This window comes from Anthonomus grandis, chromosome 22 (genome assembly GCF_022605725.1).
Source record: "Anthonomus grandis grandis chromosome 22, icAntGran1.3, whole genome shotgun sequence".
NCBI lineage: Eukaryota > Metazoa > Arthropoda > Insecta > Coleoptera > Curculionidae > Anthonomus > Anthonomus grandis.
The window spans coordinates 4301486-4329240 of NC_065567.1; the positions used below are offsets into that span (position 1 = coordinate 4301486).

The 27755-nt window shown below is 33.2% G+C and overlaps 2 protein-coding genes across 3 annotated transcripts in view; both read left to right on the plus strand.

The window, feature by feature from the left end:
- LOC126748597 (uncharacterized) overlaps positions 1 to 27755 on the plus strand; it is a 356494-nt gene that overhangs the window by 215597 nt on the left and 113142 nt on the right. The window lies entirely within an intron of this gene.
- The window catches only part of LOC126748591 (host cell factor 1), a 57750-nt gene that overhangs the window by 4013 nt on the left and 25982 nt on the right, over positions 1 to 27755 (plus strand). For both annotated transcript variants that reach the window (XM_050457931.1, XM_050457930.1), the window contains 6 exons: positions 15421 to 15569; positions 15637 to 15797; positions 15853 to 16107; positions 16177 to 18004; positions 18077 to 18284; positions 23033 to 23467. In XM_050457931.1, coding sequence (XP_050313888.1) covers positions 15421 to 15569; positions 15637 to 15797; positions 15853 to 16107; positions 16177 to 18004; positions 18077 to 18284; positions 23033 to 23467 — 3036 coding nt within the window. The remainder of the gene's footprint in view (positions 1 to 15420; positions 15570 to 15636; positions 15798 to 15852; positions 16108 to 16176; positions 18005 to 18076; positions 18285 to 23032; positions 23468 to 27755) is intronic.

Consider the following 27755-nt stretch of genomic DNA (forward strand, 5'->3'; position numbering starts at 1 on the left):
AAGGGAAGCCACTGTACCCACCTCCTGTGTTATTAGTCTCAAAGCGAAGCAATATCTAGACGTATTTGCTGCCACCAACTCAACATGGGCACCCCAATCCAATCTTTCATCCATCATTACCCCAAGGAAGTTAGCTGACTGCTGTGTTCTTATCTCTGTCCTTCCAATTTGCACACGAGAGCTTTCACTAGGCCGTTGTTTAAAGTTTAATATTTGCTTTTTGTTGACATTCAGCAGAAGATTATTCATGCTAAACCAGTCTCCCATCTGAAAATATTATGGTGTATCAATAGTATCTTGGACTGCTTGTCCTTACAGAGTAACTTGGACCTAATTAGGGGGTGGTGCAGTCGACATCAGTTATGTCTTAATATCTCGGAATGCTGTGTGATCTCCTTTCACCGAACCAAGGATCCTGTTTTGTTTAATTACAATATAGACAATCAAATCCTCTGTAGAAGTATTTCTATTAAAGATCTAGGGGTTGTATTCGACGATAGGCTCACATTTGTGCCACATATTGAACAGACAGTGACCTCCTCGTTGACACTTCTGGGTTTTGTCATTCAAAATAGCCGACTCTTTAACAACTCAAACTCAATAAAACTATTGTACTTTTCCTTTGTTAGATCAAGACTGGAATATGGTTCTTTGGTGTGGTGTCTTTTCTATGAATGCCATGTTGGCTACATCGAGAGTGTTCAGAGAAGGGTTTTAAAGTTTCTTATGTTTTGTGAGGATGGAATATATCCTGTTAGGGGACATGATCATGATCTGATGTTAAGTAGATTTAATCTGCAATCTCTGGCCATGAGGAGAACAATTCATTTTGTAACATTCTTATGGAAGTTGGTCAATAATCAAATGAATTCTCCTCCTCTCTTGAACGATATTCTATTTCATGTACCATGATTTGCTTCTAGAGCAAATATCACTTTTGGTTTAGATCGCGCCAGAACTAACATTAGGTTTTAGGATCCCATATATCAAATGTGCAGAATTTTTAATTCAGTATCATCAACCTGTGACATATTTGTATGCTCCATAAAGGATCTAGTTTTGTCTCTGATAAACCAACAGTTACCATAATTCCTTTTCTCTTCCTTTTTTCCCTGGTCCCATGAATCCCTATCTTTGTTCATTCTAATGTTAATTTACACCTCCTTTAATTTTGATATATACATTATGTTACTATAGTAATTTAAGTTTTCCTTATTTTTCTTCATTTTTCTTTCTTTTTGTTATTTAATTTATAGTAATTTAATACTTGTTTACACTTTCAAAACATTAATTGTAGATTTTCCTGTAACTGGGCTTTGCCTGTTGGAAATAAACTGCTAAATAAATAAATTATTTTCCATCTGTAACCAGTAAATATCATTCCAGTGCTGATACAAAGATTTGTGCATTGGCTCCAAATTATTTATTAATGGAATCCATTTACATTATAATTATAGAAAATATATAATAAATTACATCTACGCTTGTGAAAAATATCATACTACATATCACTTTAAAACCTCCATCTCATATCACTTTAAAATTCCAGTAAGCAAGAACTGCATTGTTTTTATTAGTAAAAAAATTGCTGAAGAATAATATAAGTTTTTTGCCAGCTTAATAGAGTTTTGTAAATACTGCGGTACTTATTAACATAAGACCCAAAATGTGTATTACCAATTGCAAATTTTCTAATGTAATGCAATGATTTCAGATTTTTACTCGAAATTAGCAGTCCTTTAGTGTACCAGGTTTTTTTTTCTTAATTTTAATTAACGGGAAAGCTAAATTGAAAACCTGTACCAACTGAGTGTGAAATTTTAAAAGGGGCTCATTACTATTCTCCAACAATAAACTTTCTATAGTCTGCTGCTTTATAAAGGTCTTTAAATTTATGAAAGTTTTTTCTGGTGTAGAATCATTCCTTATCTGTGCTCACAGAATGATTGGTGTTTTCCAGAAAGGAGCACAACACAGCATAGTGGTCGGATGGCCCAGGATTTACCACATTAAAAATAACCTTTGTGTTACCATAAGTTCCTTGGTTACACTGGTTTCTTCCGGACTAGCTGTTACTGCTCTTGCCGGTGTTTTCAGTTGCAACTGAGTGCTATGGTACTTTTGGCTCCTATACTTCTTTTCTCTGTAGCATCTGGGTGCTGAGGTTGGATTAAAGGATTTTTAACTTATTTCAGGATAGGAAAGAGTAATTAGGCTTCGGGAAAAGGTTGCCAGTTATCTTTGGGTGGAGCCAGAACCTGAGCCACAGTCCTCACAGAGAGAACAAAGCTTGAGTGAGTCAAGGGACTGAGTGGTCTCAGTTCTTTGGTTTCAACTTTGATACCTAAAGAACTGTTTTAGTGAATATATTTGAGTTTGGCGGCTGCTATCACATTACACCTTTCCATGGCCTTGGTCTCAGGAGAAATAATAATAATAATAAGCCTTTATTTCCAGCAGGCAACTTGCCCAATTACAGGAAACAGTTGCAAAACAATGAAAAATATAGTTAAAAAAAATACACATAAACAAACCTAAAAGAATGAAAAGAAAAAAAGTAAAGTAAAGTCACAATCTCAAAAGTTATCCAAAAAATTAGAACAAATAACTATTAATATGATATAAAAACCTAATTATAAAAGTTTAACAAGATAATCACATATTCAACAAAATTAAATTAACTGCAATATACCTACTAACTATAATTTAAACACATGGGTCTTAATCCCAAGAGTAATGATCCACCAAGATATCGACAATCACATGAACTGGAGAGAAATTTATATCGCACATGTGACAGATCCGATTAAATATAGCGCATATTGTATATAGTTTCAACAGTATGTTAGTTAAGGGCCTTAGCAGAAAGAATGTTAGGGGATATCTAGCATTAAGCCTAGGCACCATGAAACGTACACCAGAAAGAAGTACAGGACTATCAGAATCCATTCAGTAACCCATGCAGGAATTTTACAGAGAAGATCATTCTTCTGAGATGTAATGGATGTAGATTGAAGCATTCCAATAGTTGCCGATGATCAAACCCTCTAACTGGATATATGACATCCTACCAAAAACTTAGCAAATCTACACTGAACAGATTCAAGGAGACCAACATGATTCTGACAGAGTGAGTGCCATATAATGCAGCCAAACTCCAGTTTTGATCTTACAAAACAACAGAAAAGCAGTCTTAATGTAGATTCCAAAGTAAAACTCTGATAACTTCTAATTATGAAACCAAGCCTTCTCAGGGCTGACTTGACTATGTTGGTGAAGTGTGGAACGAATGTAAATTCAGAGTCAAAAGTGATACCAAGATCAGTAATTTGCTCTAATCTACTCAAAATAGTATCATTAATAAAGAGTATTGATCTAGAGTAACTCACCACACTACATTTAGCCGCATTCAAGCCTAACCTGTTAACAGCACACCATACCTCCAATGTATTTAGACAGTTCTGAAGAAAAACACAATCCTCCAAACCATATACATTTAAATATAGCTTCAAATCATTGGCAAAAGCCAGCTTATGACAAGTGAGTGACTCAATCAAGTAGGAATAAAATAAATTAAATAATCTCCTTGAAAAACCATACTGAGTTAATTAAAACCATCCTATTAGGGAGTTGTCCACACTTCTGACTTTTTCCTTGAACTCTGAATGTTGTTTAACTATGTATTCTTTAATAGTATCAAGCAGAGTGCAGATCAACATTCCTGATGAAGAAGGGTGCATTAGTGAACATCCTCAAACACTTATTCTGAAACACCTGAAGGTTTCTAATTTTCGTCTTCATGGTATTCCAGAAAATGTTTGAGGAGTAAATCAGTTAACATAGAACCTGTTTGTACACCATTAATTTAATAGTCAAAGAGAGCTTACTGCTCCTGCAGAGAAAGGAGTATAGCTCATGAATGGTTCCATTGCATGAATTAATTTGCTTTATAATGTGCGTTTTGAAGTTATTCTTTTGTCTCCTAGACTCCTAGGTACATGCTTTTCCTGCTCCTGCCTGGAATGGCCTCTGTTTTCTTACTATTTATTTTGATTTTCCAGTTGTTTGCCCACACTATAATTTTATCTAGATCTGCATGTACTGTGATATCTGGACTAAATTTTTACAGCTTGCAAACACACAAGTGTCGTCCGCGAATAATGCGACTCGCGAATAGTGTGTGCTCTTTGGAATAATAATAATGGAATTATATTTGTTTATAATATTTGGAACGCTAATATTTTGATAGTTTTTTCAACAGTATTTTGGTCTACTAAAGAAAAATGAAAATTAGCCTCAGTAAATTTATTACTGGAGTAGAAGATAATTTTGTTTACACATTTATCAGATTTATTAAAGACGCTTACAAAAAAATCCTTTATTTGATTTGAATCAGATATATTAAACGGCAGCTCATTATTATTCTTGGTTGTTTTATATTTAAAGTTTCTAGACCTTTCCAAAGTTTTTTACCAATTTTGTCACTCTCCAAGCTTGCAAGATATGCAGCTTTTTCTCGTCTTATTGATGCCAACGCAAAATTACGACACTCCGTGTAATATCTCCAATTTTCTAAATATGGAATGTCCACTTGGTACATATTAAATAAAATTGGTGCGAGCGGGGAGCCTTGGGGAACTCCCGCTCTCATCCTGTTATAGGAGGTGATCTTTCCATTTATTTTAACATTCCCTTTCTTTCAGAAAATTTCTAATTTTCTTCTATTATTTATCGAAGGCCTTTTCGATGTCGAGTGTGATCATGGTGGTAGATCTCTTCGCATTAAAAGATTCCACAAGAATCTGTTGTATCCGTGCAAGCTGCAACTCAGTTGATAATCCTTGTGTAAATCCGCACTGATCTTCCTGGATTATTTTGAGTTCATCTAGCTCCTCCCATAATCTGCTTAGTACCGTCTTTTTAAAGATTTTTCCCAGTGATGGCAGCAGACTAATGGGTCTGTAACTTTCCAGTTTTTTTTTATGTTTTTACCCTGTTTAGATATTACTACCACAATTGCTTTTTTCCATTTGACCGGAAAATAGCACAGGCTAATACATTTGTTATAAATGGTTTTTATGTCCAAGAGTGTATTGTGAGGTAGTGTATTCAGCATTTTGTTGTTTATTTTTCATCATGGCCTGGTGATTTTTTATTCATTAGGTCTTTAATTACATCTCTTATTTTTTGTAGGCTTATACTTTTGTAGTTTGGTAATGCATTTAGTGGTAGATTTTCAATTTGTACATTTGATAGCTCTATTTCTTCATGTAATTCAGGATTATCTGGTATATTGTTTAGGTCAAATTGTTGTGTTAATGATCTGTTAATCGCTTTATCCCAGTCCAAGTATACCAGAAGACCATCTTGGTTTTCTATGGGCGGGAAGTTGTTTTTGTTCTCCCTCTCAGTATTTTTGAAATCTTCCAGAATTTTGATTTGTCTTTATCGCCATCGTTAAGTTCTTCTAAAAAATTGCCCCATCTTTTATTTCTGATGTCCAAGACTTCGTTTTTTATTCGTTTGGTTCTGGGTCTTGTTGCAGTCTAGCCTGTTTATTTAGTTTGTTTCTTGTTCTTATTAACCTTTTAATTCTCATTGGGAAGACTATGGGTGTTTGGGATTGGGATTTTAGTGGTTGCTAAATTAAATGATTCTTTAATTGTCTTTTTTAATTGTTTTATTGAGGAATCTATTTTCTCTTATTAAGCTTATTGAGGAGGTGACCGATTTTTTGATTCAGTTCATTTTTGGGACTCAATAAATAGAAAAGTGGGTTATTCCCCGCTCTATCAATGTTTGGTGACGTGGCCACCCCCCTGTTTGGCTCTGGCCCCTGAACGCGGTCGGGTCGAATTTTATCCGCGTATGAAACTGCCGTAGCCTTATTTTTCTGACTATTGACAAAGGGTTTTTTGGGCACTGCCAATGGTTTGCAGGGTGGTCCCCACCGCAATTGCAACATTCAGCCAGTTTATCCATTTCCTAATCGCAATTCTTGTAGAAATGTGCTCCCTTGCACTTATGGCACCTTCGCGCAATATTGCAATTGCTGAGTAAGTGACTGAACCCCTGACAACGATGGCACGACCCAATTTGTCTGGTATCTTCTCGAGTTTTTGAATTGAGGTTCTCGATCCTGACCCTTATATTCAGAAGTGAGCTCACTTCGTAAATTTTAAGTAGACAAAAAGAACCTGATCAAGTCGGTTTCCCTCCTCGCCCTGGACCAGTCTTAAACCAGCCCAGTTTGCAGTGGGTGAAACCCAGCGCTTTTATTCTGTCCTCTATTTCAGACAAATTAAAGTTATGATCGAATCCTCTCAATATTAAATTAAGCTTACGATCATCCTCCAAAAAGAACGAATGGTACTCTTGGTTATTTTCTCTGAGAAGCTTAGTAAGGTCCCTATGGTCCTGAGATGTCTTAGGGAACAGAGCCAAGCCCATTGCTTTGTACATGGATCCAATGGAAGCTTGAATTTTTAGTAACGCCCTTACACGCTTTATATACAGGGTGATTAATGACCGATACGTTAGATGTAAATGGACATTGAATTTTTCTGAAAATTAGGTTTTTATCGTGGTTTAATATGATTTATCATCTAAAATATTAAATATCATCGATCATCAAACTCTGTACCGGGTGATCAGTTAAGGGTAGCGAGCGGCCGTATCTCATAAGATATTGGTCGTATAGATTTGAGAAAAAAAAATCATCATAAAAGTCGCCAAGACAAATTGCTGGAAATTATTTTCGAGTTTGTCAAACATCCGCTAGAGGGCGTAACAGCCAACACCAAGTAGAAAAATGGGATTTTTATAGAATTTTGTCTAATGAAAGTATATCGGTAATATCACGCTCATATTTACTGACCATTTCCCTACATTTTTTGTCTAAAACGTTTTATTCTATCTATCAAAATAAAGCGGTGGGGCAAGTTCAATTGTTTTTTTAAATAAACCAAGATTTCTCCCGTTTCTTTTGACCGATTTTAGCAGACTTAGGCTCATATAAAAGAGCATAATTTGCACTACAAAATGCTTATTTGGTTTTGAATTTTTAACTTTTGCTGTCGCCGCTAGATGGCGATAACTCAAATGGTAGCACATTTTTGAGTTTTTTTCAAAAAAAAAATAAATGTAATGGTATATTAATTTTTATATATTTTAAAAGAGGATACATTTCTCTATAATTTAGTGAAAATAATTTATTGTCTACCTTTTTTTAAACCGTTGATATTGATCAAAATATAATTTTATTACATTAAAAAATGGCACGCCACTGTTTTTTTATCAAAATAAAAATCAGTTTTGTAATCTCTTATAGGTTACTAAGAAAAAGAACCTCCTGACTTTCTTTCAAAAAAAATTTCAATCAAATTCAATCGTTTCAAAAAAAAAATTTTCAGAAAAAATTTTCTTAATAAAACTGTCCAACAACAGCAGGAGCAATAATACTAAAAACAAGAACACAAAACTTAAAAATAAACGTTAAAAATAAATTAATGGTTTTATCGTAAATGTTCAAAATGTTGTCCGTTATTTTGAATGCACTGGTCTAATCTCTTCTGGGTGGAGTTGACAGCTGACTCAATTTCCGCTTGGTATACTATTTATCCCATTTTGAATTCGGACTATCATGTCTTCTCGAGTAGTTGGTCGAGTTTAATATACTAAATCCTTTATTCGGCCCCACAGATAAAAATCAAGGCAGGTTAAATTGGGGGACCGTGGTGGCCAGAAAAAATAGACTGCCTCTACCATTCCAAAGGTTAGGAAAATGCCTATTAATAAAATCTCGCACATTTCGAGAATAAGGTGCCGGGCATCGGTCTTGTTGAAACCACATGTTTCTTCTTACTTCTAAAGGCACATTTTCCAAGAGTCCTGGTAAATCGTTCAATAAAAAGTTCAAATACATGTCACCGGTTAGATTGCCATTAAATATGTGCGGACTGATAATAGCACCATTAATAATACCGCACCAGACGTTAACGCTCCATCGACCCTGCTGATAATCTTCACGTAACCAGTGTGGATTAGTGTCCGACCAGTAATGCATGTTATGAAGATTTACCGTGCCATTACTGCTAAACGATGCTTCATCTGTCCACAATATTTGTGACAAAATAGGACGGTATTCCCTAATGGAGTCTCTAAACTTTTATTAGGAACATTTATAGGAAAGAAAAGGCTTTCAAGGACTTTAAAATGTACAATTGTCCATTCTTTCAAAATAAATTCCATTCTCTTAGACGCCTTATCAAACTACAAATACGCAATGAATATAAGTTGTATATATCAGACACCGAAAGGAATATTTCTTTGGACCCATCTAGCTTTTGGAATTTTATTGGTTCTAAAAAGGCTGGCACCAGGATTCCTGATATGATCAGGCTACCCGATGACGTGGTAATAAAAGACCCACAAGACATAGTTGATGCTTTTGCACTGTTCTTTGGTGAGGCATTTATACAATCAAATTTCATTAATCATTCGTCGACGTCTGATAATGTGCCCCACTTTGACATTGCCAACGTTGATGCTTCCCAGATTATTTTGGCCAGTAAAAAACTCAAAAATAAGTTAACATCTGGTGTAGACGGTGTGCCTAGCTTCTTGGTTAAAGATTGCATTGGTGTCCTGGCAGATCCGCTGACCTACATTTTCAACTTAATACTGTCAACAGAACAAATTCCTGAAATTTGGAAGACTGCTAAGATAATACCTATTTTAAAAGCTGGGGACTCTGATTTAATTGTGAACTACAGGCCAATCTCATTACTCTGTAACTTCTCAAAACTTTTCGAAATTATCCTGAATCGGTCGCTATTTAGTCACGCAAAAGAACTCATATCTGTAGACCAGCATGGATTTTTTAGCGGGCGATCTTGTGTTACTAATTTATCCTGTCTGTCTAGCCACATCTGTGAATCACTTGATGTTAATACTCAAGTCGATGTTATTTATACCGACTTCCAAAAAGCCTTTGATCGGATAGATCACTATATTTTACTGCATAAATTAACTCAGTATGGTTTTTCAGGGAGATTATTTAATTTATTTCATTCCTACTTGATTGGTAGATCTCAATATGTTGAATATGAGGGCTTTAAATCGAAACTTTTTAACGTAACGTCGGGTGTGCCACAGGGCTCGAACCTGGGTCCGCTCCTGTTTAGTTTTTTTATAAATGACTTGATTGAGTCACTCACTTGTCATAGGCTGGCTTTTGCCGATGATTTGAAGCTATATTTAAATGTATATGGTTTGGAGGATTGTGTTTTTCTTCAGAACTGTCTAAACACATTGGAGGTATGGTGTGCTGTTAACAGGTTAGGCTTGAATGCGGCTAAGTGTAGTGTGGTCAGTTACTCTAGATCAAAAACACCCTTAAATTTTAATTACTTTATTAATGATACTATTTTGAGTAGATTAGAGCAAATTACTGATCTTGGTATAACCTTTGACTCTGAATTTACATTCATTCCACACTTCAATAACATAGTCAAGTCAGCCCTGAGAAGGCTTGGGTTCATAATTAAAAGTTCTCAGAGTTTTACTTTGGAGTCTACATTAAAACTGCTTTTCTGTTGCTTTGTGAGATCAAAACTGGAGTTTGGCTGCATTATATGGAACCCGCTCTATCAGAATCATGTTGGTCTCCTTGAATCTGTTCAGCGTAGATTTGCTAAGTTTTTGGCCTTCAGGCAGGATGGCATATATCCGGTAAGAGGGTTTGATCATCGGCAACTATTGGAACGCTTCAATCTACATCCATTACAACTCAGAAGAATGATCTTCTCTGTAAAATTCCTGCATGGGTTACTGAATGGATTCATTGATAGTCCTGTACTTCTTTCCGGTGTACGTTTCATGGTGCCTAGGCTTAATGCTAGACATCCCCTAACATTCTTTCTGCCAAGGCCTCATACTAACATCCTGTTGAAATCGCCACTATATACAATATGCGCTATATTTAATCGGATCCGTCATATGTGCGATATAAATTTCTCTCCGGTTCATGTGATTGTCGATATCTTGGTGGATCATTACTCTTGGGATTAAGACCCATGTGTTTAAGTTATAGTTAGTAGGTATATTGCAGTTAATTTAATTTAATTTAATTTTGTTGAATATGTGATTGTCTTGTTAAACTTTTATAATTGGGTTTTTATATCATATTAATAGTTATTTGTTCTAATTCTTTGGATAACTTTTGAGAATGTGACTTTACTTTACTCTTTTTCTTTTCTTTTCATTCTTTTAGGTTTGTTTGTGTGTGTTTTTTTTAACTATATTTTTCATTGTTTTGCAACTGTTTCCTGTTATTGGGCAAGTTGCCTGTTGGAAATAAAGGCTTATTATTATTATTATTATAAACCAGTAGCAGTAATCGAGCCTACGTTCAAAGTCAGTCTCATTTAAGGATTGATGAATTGAGCCTTAGGATATTCCGAAATCTCTGGAGATCTCTCTTATGCTTATATGGGGGTGTGCATGACAAGCCAACACATTTATAATGTTATCTTCTCTTCTTACCCTATGATTTCTTCTCAAAGTTGAAGTTGGTTGCACTTGGCCATGTTGCCTTAAACGTAAGGCTAAACGCCGAAAAACCATTCTGGAATGCCGTCTTCGGAGGGGATAACGCAGGGCATACTGCCTAGAAGCAATCGCCACATTTTCAAAACATTGAAAATAAATTCTCAACATATCAAAGGCTTCTTCATTCGTAAAAGGCATGATTTGTTGTAAAAATACTTTTAACATAACATTAAATTAGATGTCAATGGCAGGAACGGTCAAAATAGCGTGATTGACAATTTGGTATTTTCTTTCATTTTTTTTCAGTTTCGTAGATCATGGCCTGCTTCGCTTAAATGCGATGTTTAATTTTTAGTTTAATTTATGAAATAATAATAATAATTATTAATAAATTATGAACTAATGCATTCTCTCGCCAATTAAATAATTATTAATGATAAAAATAATAAAGATAATTATTTTATTATCTCATTGATAATGATCATTGATAATTATCTCACAATAAGATGTAATATTTAAAAATAATTTTGAACCTTATAATAATTATCAGTATGTAAACCAATTTATTTTTTTTACCGTTTTGTCTAGCGAAAAAAACTCAAGAGGTTCTTTTTCTTAGTAACCTATAAGAGATTACAAAACTGATTTTTATTTTGATAAAAAACAGTGGCGTGCCATTTTTTAATGTAATAAAATTGTATTTTGATCAATATCAACGGTTTAAAAAAAGATAGACAATAAATTATTTTCACTAAATTATAGAGAAATGTACCCTCTTTTAAAATATATAAAAATTAATATACCATTACATTTATTTTTTTTGAAAAAAACTCAAAAATGTGCTACCATTTGAGTTATCGCCATCTAGCGGCGACAGCAAAAGTCAAAAATTCAAAACCAAATAAGCATTTTGTAGTGCAAATTATGCTCTTTTATATGAGCCTAAGTCTGCTAAAATCGGTCAAAAGAAACGGGAGAAATCTTGGTTTATTTAAAAAAACAATTGAACTTGCCCCACCGCTTTATTTTGATAGATAGAATAAAACGTTTTAGACAAAAAATGTAGGGAAATGGTCGGGAAATATGAGAATGATATTACCGATATACTTTCATTAGACAAAATTCTATAAAAATCCCATTTTTCTACTTGGTGTTGGCTGTTACGCCCTCTAGCGGACGTTGGACAAACTCGAAAATAAATTCCAGCAATTTCTCTTGGCGACTTTTATCATGATTTTTTTTTCTCAAATCTATACGACCAATATCTTATGAGATATGGCCGCTCGCTACCCTTAACTGATCACCCGGTATATAGTGCAAAATACTTAAAACTAAATACTAAAAATATCGGAAAAAAATATAGCACACAAGCCGTGGCGATCAATGTCAAAACTCTGATTTGTCACTGGGTGAGCTTAAAATAAAAAGTGAAAAATTTTTAGAGGGAGTAATTTGCACAAAAAATTTAGCAATAGGTATTATGGAGGTATAAATAGGTATATACAAATAAGTTTTTTTTTTCATTATTGGTTGTAAATCTAAATACTTTCTGTTAGATTTTCTACATATTGTTGCTATTATTTGAGCAAATTGTCTATGGAAAATAAATAGTCCTATCAAAACTTCATTTGAGTAGTTAATAATAATGTTTTTTTTTAATTAAGTTTTTTATAAAACATAATAGAAACTAAAACTTTCACTGTCATTTTTTAAGGCATTGTGACATTTTACTTAGCTATTTAAGTAATTTACAAAATAAAAATGTTTAAAATTATTAGATTTCAAGAAAATAAGAATTTACTTCTAGAATGTGGCTACTTAGGTATAGGAATGTTTTATATGAAATTAAAGGTATTATTATTTTATTGTCAAATTAAATATAATATAGAGGGTTCCATTTAAAAAATGGACTTTTCACCATTTTATTAAATAATGAATTTTAATTTAATTTTCAATGACCCTGTATATTACTGATTAAATTAGGCTATAGGAAGTTAATCAAGATGGTCTCTTAAAGTGATGTTTAAAATTTGATCTTAATGGGAACTTTGAACTTAAATGGCTGAGAAATATATAATAACTTTAACATTTTCATTAATGATAGAACATGTTTTGAAAATAGTGCCTTTTTATTGTTTGCAGATGACCTGAAATTTTATAGAGTAATCTAGACTCCCAAAGACCAAATTTTGTTACAGAATGACCTGAATAGGCTAAATGATGGGTGTGTCAACAATATCTTATTCTTAAACATAAAGAAATGTAATTATATTAGTTTTCACAAAAGAAGTAAAAAAGTTGTAACATCATACAATATAGAGGCAAGCCCTATTCAGTATTCTGATACAATCAAGGATCTTGGCATTTATTTTGACGATCATTTAAATTTTTAAATACACATAAATAATATAGTGGTTAGGTCCTCAACGGTTCTGGGTTTTGTTCTGGGTAACTGTAGAGAGCTATCAGTCAAGACCTGTAAGAGAGTGTACATGTCTTTGGTGGTTTCTTTATTGGAGTGTGGCTTAATGATATGGTCCCCCTATTACATGAACAGCTGTCTGGCCCTTGAAAGGATTCAGAATAAGTTTTAAAGCTTTTGTCTATTTAAATTAAATTTGGAAATACCAAACGATCATGGTTATGATGATGCACGGGAAGTGCTGGCTATGACAACATTGAGAGAAAGACGTATTCAAGGTGATTTAACCTTTGTATTTAAGCTTCTTAATGGTCTGATTGTATGCCCCCGACCTTCTCGGTAGAATTAGCTTCAATGTCCCCTCAAGACTCTTGAGACGAAACCGACTATTTGCTTTGCCTTTTCACAGTACCAACTATGCCACTCAATCCCCTATCGAAAGAACCTTAAATATTATCAACCATGAGGATATTGAAGTTGTGGGTATTGGCTTGTCTAGTTTTAGGAATCAAATTAGAGAGATTGTGTAAACTCTTCTGTTGATTTTATGTTGGTTTGCCTGTAGAAACATATTTGTATTTTAGCTGTTTTAAGTTATGGTTAGTTGTAACTATTGAACTTTGTAATATTTTTTTTTGTAATGGGGTTGATCCCGTCTATTAAATAAATTAAATTAATATATCAAATTAAAAATTGGAGACTTAATTAGATGACATCAAAATATAAAGACTGTCCCATATAAGGACTAAAAAAAATTAGGTCAAACAAAAGAAATTAAGAATTTAAATTAAACTAAATTCCATATCTGGCAGAACATGTGAATATATGAACTTCACCCCTTTCTCTGTTAAATATTAAAATAATAAATCATTCTTAAAATTTTTCTATAAAATCGAAAGTATAATTTGTTTTCACAGACATTTAAAAAATGCATTATTTAGATAAATAAAATAAAATACTGGCCCGAAACCCTTCACTATATTAGAAATAAATAATTAAGTTATTTGTCTGCTAAATAAATTTCATGCATGACTTCAATAGTACCATTGTTATTAAGTTCACAACTTTATTAAAAAGAAAATAAGAGACTTAGAAATAACTATAAGTACAGGCCTTTACAAAACTACTAAATAACTATAACTAACTGTCCTATATCAAATTAAAGAAAATCGAATCAAATACACACTAGTAAAATGCGTTGGTTTGGCATGGATTCCAAAGGTTTCTTCTCCAATAGAATTCCAAGATTCTTGCAAAGTTTTTATTAGATCATTTTTATTGTTGACCTGATGTTGTCTTATGCGACGGCCTAGTATCCTCTCTGATAAAATCTATTCTAGAATTACCTTTGATTTATCTTTAGGGTCGTTATCCTGCTGATATATCCACGTCAATGCTAAATTATCCTTAGCAAATGGCATTTTTTAGAAGATCTAAATACACAAATCGATCTATAATACCCTCAATAATCTGTAATGGTTCTATACCATCCCCAGAAAAGCAACCCCATATCATGCAGGTTCCACCACCATGTTTTACAGTTGGCTTAGTATACTTTGGATCAAATCTTTTGCCTTCTAGGCGATATACCCATAATGTTCCATCATACCCAAATAAATGAAATTTACTTTCATCAGTAAAAAGAACTTTTTTCCAGTTGTTGTCCAATTCAAATATTTTTTCTGTTGTTTTTTTTTGTTTTAATGTTGAGTTGGTATTATACAATTTTGTATGGTCTTAGAACTAACATTAACAGCAGGTAATTCATTAAAATTTTATTTACTTAATAATTAACACACAACATAAAATTGAAATACACACATTTAACTATATAATATATATGTATATATATTTCTATTATAAAAATTGCAAATCAACCTGTATATTATTTTTTGACATGGAAAGAAAAGGGCATAGATGTATGTATGTATATATGATGATGTATTTTTTCCTCTGTACCAATATCAACTTTTCTTTTCAATTTTATCAAGCTTATTTTTAAAATTAATTTGTATTTATAATTTACAGTGTTTACTTCAATTAATTTAACTGGTATAGTTTTTTAATAAATACTTAAATTCCAGGAAACAATTTTAAAATCTGGAAAAATTTGATGTTTTAATTTTATTAAATAGTCAGCATGATTAACATGTGTTGTTTTAAACATATTGTACATTATGGTTAACTTTGTTTGAAAATGACATCACAAAGTTAGGGTGGTTTAATTTCTTTTATTTTATAATGTATACAATTTTAAGATTAATTATATTTTCATTAATCTTAGAGTGTTATAGTGATCCAATAGGTAATTGAAAATCGCTTCATTACCGTCTATGTTATTTGTTTTGGCAAAGTATGTAATATGGTCTGGTTTGCTCAATTTTGTTACTTGTAAAATCATAGTTATAGTCAATGTTTTTCTTTTTTGACCTCTGTTTTTATCGCAGCGACGAACCAGTGGTTTGTACCAGTGACAAAAGGAGATGTACCCCCAGGATGTGCAGCTTATGGTTTTGTAGTAGAAGGCACCAGACTTTTAGTATTTGGGGGAATGGTTGAATATGGAAAATACAGCAATGAGTTGTTTGAATTGCAGGTAATATTTTCTGATTCCTACTTGCTTGTGAAAAAATTAACTCTATTATTTCTAATATTAACTATAGGCATCTAAATGGGAATGGAAAAAAATAATGCCCAAACCTCCAAAGGCAGGACCTCCACCCTGTCCCAGACTAGGACATAGTTTTACCATCGTTAATAATAAAGTTTATTTATTTGGTGGTTTAGCAAATGATAGTGAAGATCCTAAAAACAATGTTCCCAGGTATGGCATTAATAAAACTTTACATTTTAAGGTTTTTCAATGAGTCTATTTTTAGATATCTTAATGACCTGTACTCTCTGGATATGAGAAGTAATCCCATGCAATGGGATATACCAGTAACCCATGGCCCTTCACCCCCTCCAAGAGAATCTCATACAGGTGTGGCATATGTGGATCGAAAAAAATTCAAATCTTTCTTAGTAATATATGGTGGAATGAGTGGCTGTAGACTTGGAGATTTATGGTTTTTGGATACAGATTTGATGACTTGGACTAAACCTATTGTTTCTGGGATAACTCCTCTACCAAGGTATAATTGGATTACTATCTCATTACATACCAATGATTTCAATTTGTTTTTTTTTAAATTTTATTTCAGATCTCTGCATACGTCGACTTTGATTGGTCATCGTATGTTCGTTTTTGGAGGTTGGGTGCCAGTTGTGGCAGACGAAGGCAAACTTGCAATAAACGAAAAAGAGTGGAAATGTACGAGCACAATGGCATGCTTGAATCTAGAGACAATGTCATGGGATGACTTAAATATTTGTGCTGAAAGTGAAAATAGTGTGCCTTGCGCTAGAGCAGGGCATTGTGCTGTAGGCATTAGTACTAGACTGTATATATGGTCTGGTAGAGATGGTTATAGGAAAGCCTGGAAAAATCAAGTGTGTTGTAAAGATTTATGGTATTTGGAAGTAGACAGGCCTTCAGCTCCTAGTCGAGTATCTCTTGTTAAAGCTGGAACTCATTCACTTGAAGTTAACTGGACGGGGTCTCCTTCAGTTCCCATATATGTGTTACAAATTCAGAAGTATGATATACCCCCTACCATAACGCCATCACCTAAACCTAGTCCAACACCCATTATTCAGCAACTTGGTTCTCCTAAAGCAGTACAGTCCATACCTGGAAGCCCACCAGGAGTTGTACAAAGTAAGGCTCCTTTAACTACCATTATGAGTCCTACCAAGAACCAAGTGAAAGCACGACTTCCAGCAACAAAACCTATTGTTGCCACTGTCACTCAAAATGTTAGTCAACAGTCCATTCCAATTTCTGTGAATGCCTCAACTGCAGAACCTATTAAAGTAGTTCAGCAAAATCAGTCAAGTTCTGTACAGATGTCTGGTATCCAGGCTTTAGCAGCTGCAGCTGCTGCTACTCAGAAAATTACGGTTTCGCAGCAGGCTCAAATAAAATTAGCTGCACCAGTGAGAGTGCCTGGAGCTCAAGGACAGGCAATAATTAAAACAGCTTCACCTCAAGCTGGCAAACAAGTTTTAGTTAAGCCAGGCACCAATATTATTCAAAAGTCTGGAGGTGTTTCACAACAGGTTGTGACACTCGTGAAAACTAGTACAGGCATGACACTGGCAACTTTAGCAAAAGGCGGTAATATTGTCCAGAGCAAAGCTCCTGGACAAGTACTTTCACAACAAGCTAAAAACACAATAGTTAAAATTGCTCCCAGTAATGCTACAGGAAATAAGCAAGTATTGACTACTTTAAAAACTCTTCCTTCAAATATTATTCAGATGAATAAAACCACTGGAAAACTGGTATTACAAAAGAGAGCTACGGGACAATTGGCAGCCGGTAATCCGCAAGTCATCGTTGTTAGTTCAACTGCAGGGCTTAAAAATGTACAAACACTCACCAATGCTCAAACTGTCTCTTTGGTTAAAACCAATATGGTAAACACCACACCTATAGTAGCAGATTCCACAATGCAAAGTGTCAACCTGGAAATTTATGATGAAAGTGGAAATAAAATGCAGTGTTCTGATTTAGATATGAATCAGATGGTGAATATTGCCCCAAAAGAGGATGTTGAATTTTTGAATGCTTCAATGGATGTTGACCAAGTAGACTTAACTGCTTCGGCAGATAAACTCGAATCCGTTGGCATGTTGCAGAAAAGTAAAAGTCCTGGAAAACTGGTACTATCAAAGAGAACGTCTAATACAGGCAGTCAACCGCAAGTCTTGGTCGTTAGTTCTGCCGGCGGCCTGAAGACTGTTCAAGCACTAAGTCATACTCAGACGGTATCCTTAGGAAAAACAACCACAGTCAATTCTAACCCAGTTGTAACTACGACGACGATACAAGGGCTACAGGGCGTCAAAATAGCCAAGCCAATATCTATATCTATGCCAATGCAAGTAGTTGGATCCCCGAAAACTGTCACACTTGCTAAAACCACTGTGAGTATTACATTTAATGCCCTGTTTCTCTTTGTTATATAATACATTTTCAATGTTGCATATTTTATTTAGAAACAGGTGATGATTGGTGGAAAACCTGTGACAGTCCAGATGGCTTCGGGGGGTAACAAGACATTAACAGTGGTGCAACCATCCCAGATCAGTGGAAAGATTTTACGAATTCCTTCGACCCAAACTGTCTCCAATAATGCTGAACAGCCTAAGCTTATGGTAGTTCAAAGGCCGAAACAAACGGTTACACAACCTTCTGCTACTTTGGGTAATTTTTTTTTATTCTTTAAAAGATAGGCACAGAGAGACATTTTTTGTGAGTTTATGAATACTCTAATTATTAATACTAATATAAATATTTATATTATATCTATATCAAGGCAGCAATGGTAGAATCATGAAATATATTTTCTGCCAATAAAACATTTTGCCTTTCTATGTTATTTGGATACAATGTTTTGTCACTTAACCGATAGGCTTTTTTAGTTACCTGGCTCAACTCTGAATTATAAAACACTCTAATTTTCTGAAAGGAAGCATTTTTTTTATTTCATGGTTCTCAAAATCTGGATAGACAAATGTTTTTTCGAAATTTTTAAGATTCAACCAATTATAATAAATGTTCTTAAAAATATGAACAAAATCATATGACAAAAATATTTTTTCATTTTCAATTTGGGGGTTGTCAATAAAGATTTTTTTGGCTCCAAGAAGAGGAAACATTTTTTGATTTACTCTGTTGTTATCAGTTATGAGGCATAGTACTTTAAAACCTATATTTTGGACATGCCTAACAACTTCAAGTGTACTTTCAAGTAGTTGTTCACCTGTCATATTACTCACAGGAATTAATCGCACAACTTCTTTCATGTTAGCAAAAGGAGAGGAAATCATAAACGTCTGAATTGTTTTAGCAACTTGACTAGCATTATTTTCAGCATAACCAATTATTCTCTTTGATTTGTATGTGAAACCACTTTTGAGATATACAGTAGCGGCCAAATGTAGAGAAACTTTTAATTTTTTAAAAAATTAATTAATAGGTTAAATAAAAAGTTTTAATTTCATCACTAAATCATTGGGTACCTTAAGTTACTTATAATGATATAAAAATAAACACATTCTTTAACACATGACGAAAATACCAAAATATTTTTCATTTTTTTGCGGCCATAAGTAGAGAAACTTTTTTTCCGATCATTCCTAAACAAACAGTTTTTGAATAAAGAGAATAATATTTTAGTCGTGTGTTAGTATTAGTCGAGTAAGATGCCACGAGGTATTCATTTGTCAGTTCAGTTAAAAGAACTAATTATAAAAAAATATCAAGATGGATTGAAACAAAATCAAATTGCAATTGATTTAAAGCTTAATAAAAGTGTTATATCTAAACAAATCAAGATGTACAAAGAACGTGGAGGTTCTTTAATTAAACCTAAGACCGGAAGGCCGCGAAAGACTACTCCTTCAGATGATAAAGTAATAAGAAGATGTTCCCAAAAAAATCCTTTCTTTACTGCCGTGGATATTAAGAAAGGAAACCCTTCCATTTCACTATCCATCCGTTCCATAAGAAGACGCTTAGGCGAAGGAAACCTCCAAGCCAGACGACCGGCAAAGAAACCATTCATTTCCAAGAAAAATCGGCATGCTCGTTTAAAATTTGCTAGAGAACATTCCACTTGGACTTATAACCAATGGAAAAACATACTTTGGTCCGATGAAAGTAAATTTAATTTATTTGGGTCGGATGGAATAAAGTATGTAAGGCGTCCCCCACATCAAAGATTCAATCCTAAATACACTAGGCCAACCATAAAACATGGTGGAGGTAATGTCATGGTATGGGGTTCTTTTTCTGGGCATGGACTAGGTCCGCTAATAAAAGTTGAGGGTATTATGGACAGATATCAATATTTACAGATCCTCAAGAATCATATGATACCTTACGCCGAAGAAAACCTTCCACTAATTTGGAAATTTCAACAGGATAATGATCCTAAACATACAGCTAAAATTGTTAATGATTTTTTTGCGGAGGAACAGCTCAACGTTTTAGCCTGGCCTCCACAAAGCCCCGACTTAAATCCTATTGAAAACCTATGGGAACAATTGGAGTTAGATGTTAGGCGTAAATATCCCGAAAAATTTAAAAACAAAGAAGAACTGTTTTGCGCATTATCGCAGGCCTGGCAGGAAATACCAGAAGAAAAAATTGTAAAATTGTTGGAGTCGATGCCCAGAAGATGTGCAGAAGTTATTAAAAACAAAGGTTTTGCTACCAAATATTAGGTTTATTTTAAGTATTTGTAATATTTTGCTTAAGTTTCTCTACTTTTGACCGCTTAAAAAATAAAAAAAAAATTTTTTGTGGGTTTATAAATAATTTTCTTATACACTAGTTATTTATTTTTTATGTTGTATTTGTGTTCCACCTAAAACAATAAAATATATTTTTAAAAAGTAATCTATCAATATTTTTTTAAAAATAATCAAAAGTTTCTCTACTTTTGGCCGCTACTGTATTTCATCAATAAGAATGCAAACAATTTTTTCTCGTTCATTTAGATTGGAAAAAATATGTGTAAGATAAAGGTTTTTTTTAATGTCATTTTCTGGAGTTACATTTAGATCAGCTGTTACTTGCTGAAGATGTCGTGCTGAAGGCAAAATGAGAAATTCATGAAGTTTTTCATATGTCGAGGAAGACTGATAAAAAACTAGAAGAGAAAACAGCATAGTAGACATATTATATCTTTTTCTTTTGGTATCAATCAATAAAAGCTGGTTTGAAATTAATTCTAATGTAGTTTTATAAATACAATTTTCATCCAGTTGTTTTAATAGACACTGGATATTTTTGTGAGCCTTTTCTATAAAATACTTATTGTTTGTTAACATGTTCAAGGTATAACCATAACGAGCTAACAAATTTTCAATTTGAGACCACCTAGACAGTTTACCACTTCCTGGTAAAATCCAATTTAAATCATGATAGGATATTTCAGAGTTTTTAACAAAAACACTTACCACTAAACCTTGATCAATACTTATACTACAGGTAATTTGAATATTTTCTTCAGGAATATAGCACTGAGTGTCAATGTTTAATAAATAGAAATAAACCTTATTTGGCAATATCTTAAGGCTCCACTTATTAAGCACAAGTTTTGAGTCAATACATCTTACAAAATCATCAAAATTTAAAATAAGATCACTCTGCAGGAACTCTTCCACTTCCATGTTTTGATTATTAATTAAATTGGCTCTTCTTTCATCAGGATTTTTTCGTGGGATGGCAGCAGGCTTACTGAAGTATTTAGGCAGCGTCTTAAATAGATGTGGAACAGCATTCTCCTTTAATCTTGGTCTTTTTAACTTAAATTCTTGAACTATGCCCTCTTTATCTTTATAGCTTTCAAACCTCTGAATTTCATTTTGGTCAAAATGCTTTTCACAGACTACTGTGTTTTTGGTTAATATAAAGTTTTCCCTATGTATTGCTTGTATCCATAATTTTCGGATAGCCCTATCTTTGGAAAATGAGAATGTCGTTGCTACTTTTTCGTTTTTTAGTGTGCTTCTATAATTAGATTTACATCCGGAGATGCAGCAAGTTCTAGGCATCTAAAACAAAATTTGGACATTATTTTATCGAACAATAAACAATAATTATGTACTAATACAAACATTTGACAATTACTAGCCCGACCACTTACCTTGATTGATATTTTAATTAAAAGTAACAATTTTAAACCTTTATAAATAATTATGAAGCATCAGCTTTATTTTAATTTGGAAACTAAACAACATCTAACATAACCTCAAAAAGAAAAGCACCATACGCGACGTTGCCATTATTTCTTACTTCATGGCTTGTAAAGTTAAGCAGGCTGTGGCCAGATCCGTATACAAAGCGAGTAATTATAAGCAAATAACTATAATTGAATAAAAAATTGCTTTGGCGAGTTTAGTACCTGGAGGATTTATGTTTTCAGGTATTAAATAATATAATAAGACGATAATTGACTGTAATTAAAATTTAGTTTAATAGTTTTTCAAATACAATTTTTTGCGTTGTTACTTTACACTATGAGAAAACGAAACTTCATACATATGATCTCAAATATAGTTATTTAACACATCCGAAAACCTCAAGACTCTACCAATACTAGAAGTACCAAGTCCACACGCCTTTTTTCCACTAAATGTGAGGGCGCACAAATCCAATATGGTTGCCAAGGGCTTTATCTCGACTGCCGAAGCCAGCGTTTCAGCGTGATGTTGGCTGTAAAATGGTGGCAATTGCTAAATTAGGTCGAAACCGACTTTTTAAATTCGAAAATTAGAGGCTTAAAATGGGTCTAAACGATTAGGACATGGTATCGACGATATCCAGAAACTTCTAATTTTTCCGAATAAGTCTGTGTGCATATCTTTTCTCGAATGGCCTTTATTGAGCCGGGAAAACCCGTCTTTGTTTACAAAATTTACATTTTAAGGGCCATGGGTGGAATAAGGATAACGATATGAATTTCTTCGTTTTTTATGGCCTAGGTTCGATAGCAACAATCGTTTTACATATTAGACGGTGTTTTTAAATAAATACGCATTTTTAATGTAAAGAGGGTATTGATTTTTTGAGACATTTATGAGTTAAATAACTAGTAATAGAAACGCAAAAATTAGGCGACATAAATAATGATGATAACCGAAATATATAATTAATGAAATATTAAATAGTTTTTTTAATAAAAAAAAACAATATATAGATTTTGTTTGACAATTAAAATGTGAGGTCATCAAAATATACATTGTTTTCTTTAAAAAATGTAATCACTATTTTCATATTTTAGTATTTAAAAGGTTTGAAGCAAAATATTTATTCTTGATGATTTTTTTTAATGTTATATTCTCTTTATATACATTTTATGTTTCTTGAATAAATATGTTTTATGTATTTACTGTCATAAAAAAAATATACAAATGTTTTGATTTTTTCCTATTGCATTTTAGCATCATCGTTTGAAGGACCGGCAACCACCGATGCTGCTTTAGCAGCTTTGGCAGCTGAAGCTGGATTAATTGTTCCTGATCAGGATGGTGGTCAGTTCGAAAGCAAAGATTTGGACATGTCATTAGCAGAATCAACGACGATTCCTGTTGATGACAGTCCCCCTCAATCTGATTGCTCCATGTCAGAAGTTTCAGAAACTTCATTGGGCCTAAGAGGAGGAAGTTTGTACTCAAAATTATCATTAAAAGGAGGTTTTCATCCTCCTCCAGTTGGTTACAAATATAGAAAAATGGGTTTACGAGGAGGTAGTAAGGATAAAACTTGCAAAACTCCACATGTCGGTAAATCAACAGCTAAATCTTATCCAACTGAGGAGTTCCAGAATATTGAAGTAACAAATACGGATGATAAAACGTTCATCATGATAAAAAAAGGTAAAAAATGTATTATATGTTAAATATTTAATGTGACGGATTTTCAGTATTTATTTATTTTACCTTAAGTATAATTACCTTAATTTAAAGCCTGACTTTGAACAAACAGATACTTGCAAGTCTTTGTTATTAGGGCTAAATAATTATTAATTTGTCAAGGTAAAATAAATAATTTATTATTGGAAATTTTAAGAAATATTTTAACTGAAATATCGTTTGTGCGATATTGAGTTGTTCGTAATAAAGTATTCTTTAACTAATATATATTGTTTCGTAACTTATTCAAAAAAAATAACCATTTAATCCTATTTGCGGCAATTTAAATCAGATGACCATTAGGTGCTTATTTTTGTTGAACTGAAAAACACAGTTCATATATTTATCAATCCCGGTTTATAGCTATTACAATATGTTTCTTTCAAGCATGAGATTAAAATCCAACAAATTCATAAATACCAAATTAAGTCCTGTACTATAACAATTAGTCTCATACCATCTCAATATTTATCTCTCTCATGATATTATCTTTAATAGGACATTTAATAGAGGATATTTGCACATTTTATTCTCATTTGTATTTTCTTTAAATTTTATTATTAGCATTTAATTGCATAATTGCTTCTTCCCCATTAACTTTATTATAGGTTCTTCCATCTCCATCGCTGAGAGCATTCTATTTGGTTATTTGTTGATCAAAGGTTATTTGTACGTTAAGATCTCGTGACCTTATCTATTTCAGATATTTAAATTTGTTCTCTTAAAATTGTTTTTGTGAGGAGATTCATATCTTCATCCAAGCCCGAGTTATTCTAGTCCATTCTTCCTGTATCTTAATGCGTCATTGTTTCTATCCGGGATAATAGCCACGTCTTTTCACTAAAAACTCTTAAAAATGCGATCAGCATATAACGATATTTTCCTCGGATTTTACCGCGTGATCGAATTCGTTAAATAAACAAATAATTAAATTAAATTAAATTAATTCGTTAAACCGATAATATAACCGTAAGAAAATATAATAAAACCGATAATTAAATCGTTAATTAAATTTATTTGTTTATTCTACGATGATGCGACAAGAGCACCTTTTTAAAGGATATTTTCATGCTTTATTAACTTAACATCCAAATTTATATAAAGATTAAAACAAAAAAATTCTAACTCATTTTGCTAAGGTGAATGACAGCTTTTGTCAGCCTTTTGTCATTGACGACTAGCATTAAATTAATAGGGTGAATACAAAGAAACACTTACTAGTGTTTCTTGCATGCATGCAGAATTTGGCAAAAATTGGTACACTAGAAAAAAAGTTAAAAAAAAAAGAAAACAAATATATTTTTTTTAACACTACCTTTTTTAATTTTAAGTTTTCGAAAAAATTGTATAGAAGTTTCTTGCTTTATTTTACTGCTAAATTTATATTACCATATTGCATAAATTAATATGTACCTTAAAAATAATCACTATCAAAATCAGATGATAAGTTTGCATTTATAATTAGTGGCTCTACTTGAACTACCATCATTGCATCCATAGTTCACATTCGTTGCTCTTCTTCAAGAACATAACCTATTGCTTTCTGGGGAGTGACAACGTAGAATTGCAATGAACATCAGCCATACTTTATTTCGAAATAATTCTTCCCAAATCACTCACAATTAATCGATAAAAAAAATAATATACAAATCGATTCCGTTCGATTAAATATATGAGGATCCTATGCCAAAAGTTACCACCCCTTGCGCATAAGCGGTCCTGCGATGCGTGACTGTTCGGCGCGACGACAATAGCATGTTTTTACCAAATTAATAAGGATCGTGACTATCGATTGTGAAAAGCAAAATGGCGAGGTGAGAGAACAAAGTGGATTATGGGATCTAGTGCCAGAAACATTCAGCGCAGATTTTAGCGGGAAGTTGCGAAATAAATTAATTGTAAGGTAAGTGGTGAAAGGAACATAGTGATTTAAGTAAGCTGTCCAATACTGTCCTAGACTAAAAATTTATTGTATAAGAATTAAGTACTAAAATATATTCTTCTCATTAAATATGCAGAAGTAACTTTCAAGATTCAAATTTTGTCACATGAAATTTCTATTAACTTAACAAGAATCTATCAACCTAGGACCAGATAAAAGATTATCTAATAAAAAAGCATTAATCGTTAAGTTAATCCCAGTGAAATGAAATAATGAATAAATTATTTGCTTTAATTATTAATATATAGTACTTTCATTTCAAAATGACCCACCCTTAATAACTTCTTAAAGAAAAAAAGTATGTCAATCAAGATATATATATATATATATATATATATATATATATATATATATATATATATATATATATATATATATACAGGGTGTTTCAAAAGTCATGGTCCAAACTGGAAGGGGGGGGTAGGGGAGGCTATTTGGAATCACAATAACCCCCTATGTTGTTATCCGATTTTTGATGGTTTAGAAGTTATAGCTGTTTTTCACTTTTTTTCTATAATTTACTTCTGGCTTAAAAAAATATTTTTTTCTATGTCTGGGGCTTTATTTTTTAAATATATTTTTTTGTTTTTATTCCAACAAATATCGAGTCTTTTTAATAAAAGTGTAGTGTAATTTTTTTTTGTTTCGCTGCAGAAAATCTTGTTCAATTTGTTTTTGGATTCTTCAAAAATGAATTTTAACAATTTAATGAAGCACTACACAGTACACAAAGACCTACAGGAATTTAAACCAATGTTTAAAAACTTCCTACTATTTCTAGTCTTTTAATAAAAACATTTAACTTATAGTGTTTATTATTTGATCAATGTATGTTAAGAAAATTTTTAGAAAAATGAAACGTAAACGAAATAAAATCATACCACATTTTTTGCTTGCATACCACGAATTTGGTACTATTTAAGTGCGCTTGACCTTCAAATTGGAATTCAGAATGCTATCAAGAGCCACAAACAAAAATGGTATTCTCACATGGACCATTTTAAATAGCCAAACCGACTATTGTTGGTATTTTCTGTATTGTTTTCTGTTTGTCTTTAGCTAACGTGTTAATCGATTTTTTTTCTGTTTTCTGACCTATTATACCATTAAAGTAATAATGAATCTGCATCGAGATGCCGGATCGGTATACCCCACGGGAATATGCTGAAATGCATTACATTTATGGATTGTGTGGTGGGAACGCTCGCCTTGCTGCAAGAGAGTATCGTGATCGTTATCCGGATCGTGAACGTTTTCCCGATCACAGAGTGTTCATACGAGTACATAACTCATATTTGCGGGGAGAAATACCTGGTGATGTACAACAAATAGGCAGACCGCGGTTGGATGATGAAGAGGTGCTTGCTTTGATAGAGGCGGACCCTTCTACAAGTATTCGTAGAATTTCTAGAGCTACTGGATTAGCTGTAGCTACGATACATCGCATGTTGCGGAGGAACAACTAGCATCCATACCACGTGCAACGTGTTCAAGCCCTCTTACCCCGAGACTACGCGCCTAGAGTAGCATTTTGCAGAGAAATGCTTCGACGCTGTCTGCAAGACCCGGACTTTTTTGACTACATTTTGTGGTTCGATGAGTCCTCATTTCAAAGACTTGGTATATTTAATATTCACAATCTTCACTATTGGGCTGTAGAAAATCCGAGAATAATAAGGCAAGATCGCTTCCAGTACCAATTTGGTGTAAATTTGTGGGCAGGAATTCTCGGTGGTCTCCATTTAATCTGACCGGTAGTCAGATTAAATGGAGAGAGCTACCTAGATTTTTTAGAACACCAACTTTATGATCTTTTGGAAGATGTGCCTCTGGAACTACGGGCAAGAATGTGGCTGCAACACGACGGAGCGCCAGCGCATAGTGCACGAATAGTCAGAGACTATATAAATGGTGCTTACCCAGGTCGTTGGATAGGCAGAGGAGAAGTGGTATCGTGGCCGCCGCGCTCACCTGACCTTAATCCTCTTGACTATTTTTTATGAGGATACTTTAAAGAACTTGTATATCAAACGGAAAATAATACTGAAAATCAGCTTCGTCAAAAACTGCGAGATGCAGCAACAAATTTACGAAGCAATGCTCGAGCATTTAGAAACTTAAAAAGAAATTTTATAAGACGATGTCGTTTGTGTATAAGAGCCGGCGGCGGCCATTTTGAACATCTTTTTTAAATAAATGCCAATGAAATATTCGAAGTTTTATTTTAGCTTTATTTCTTTTACGTTCCATTTTTCGAAAAATTTACTTAACTTATATTAAACAGATAAAGACCTTTAAGTTAAACGTTTC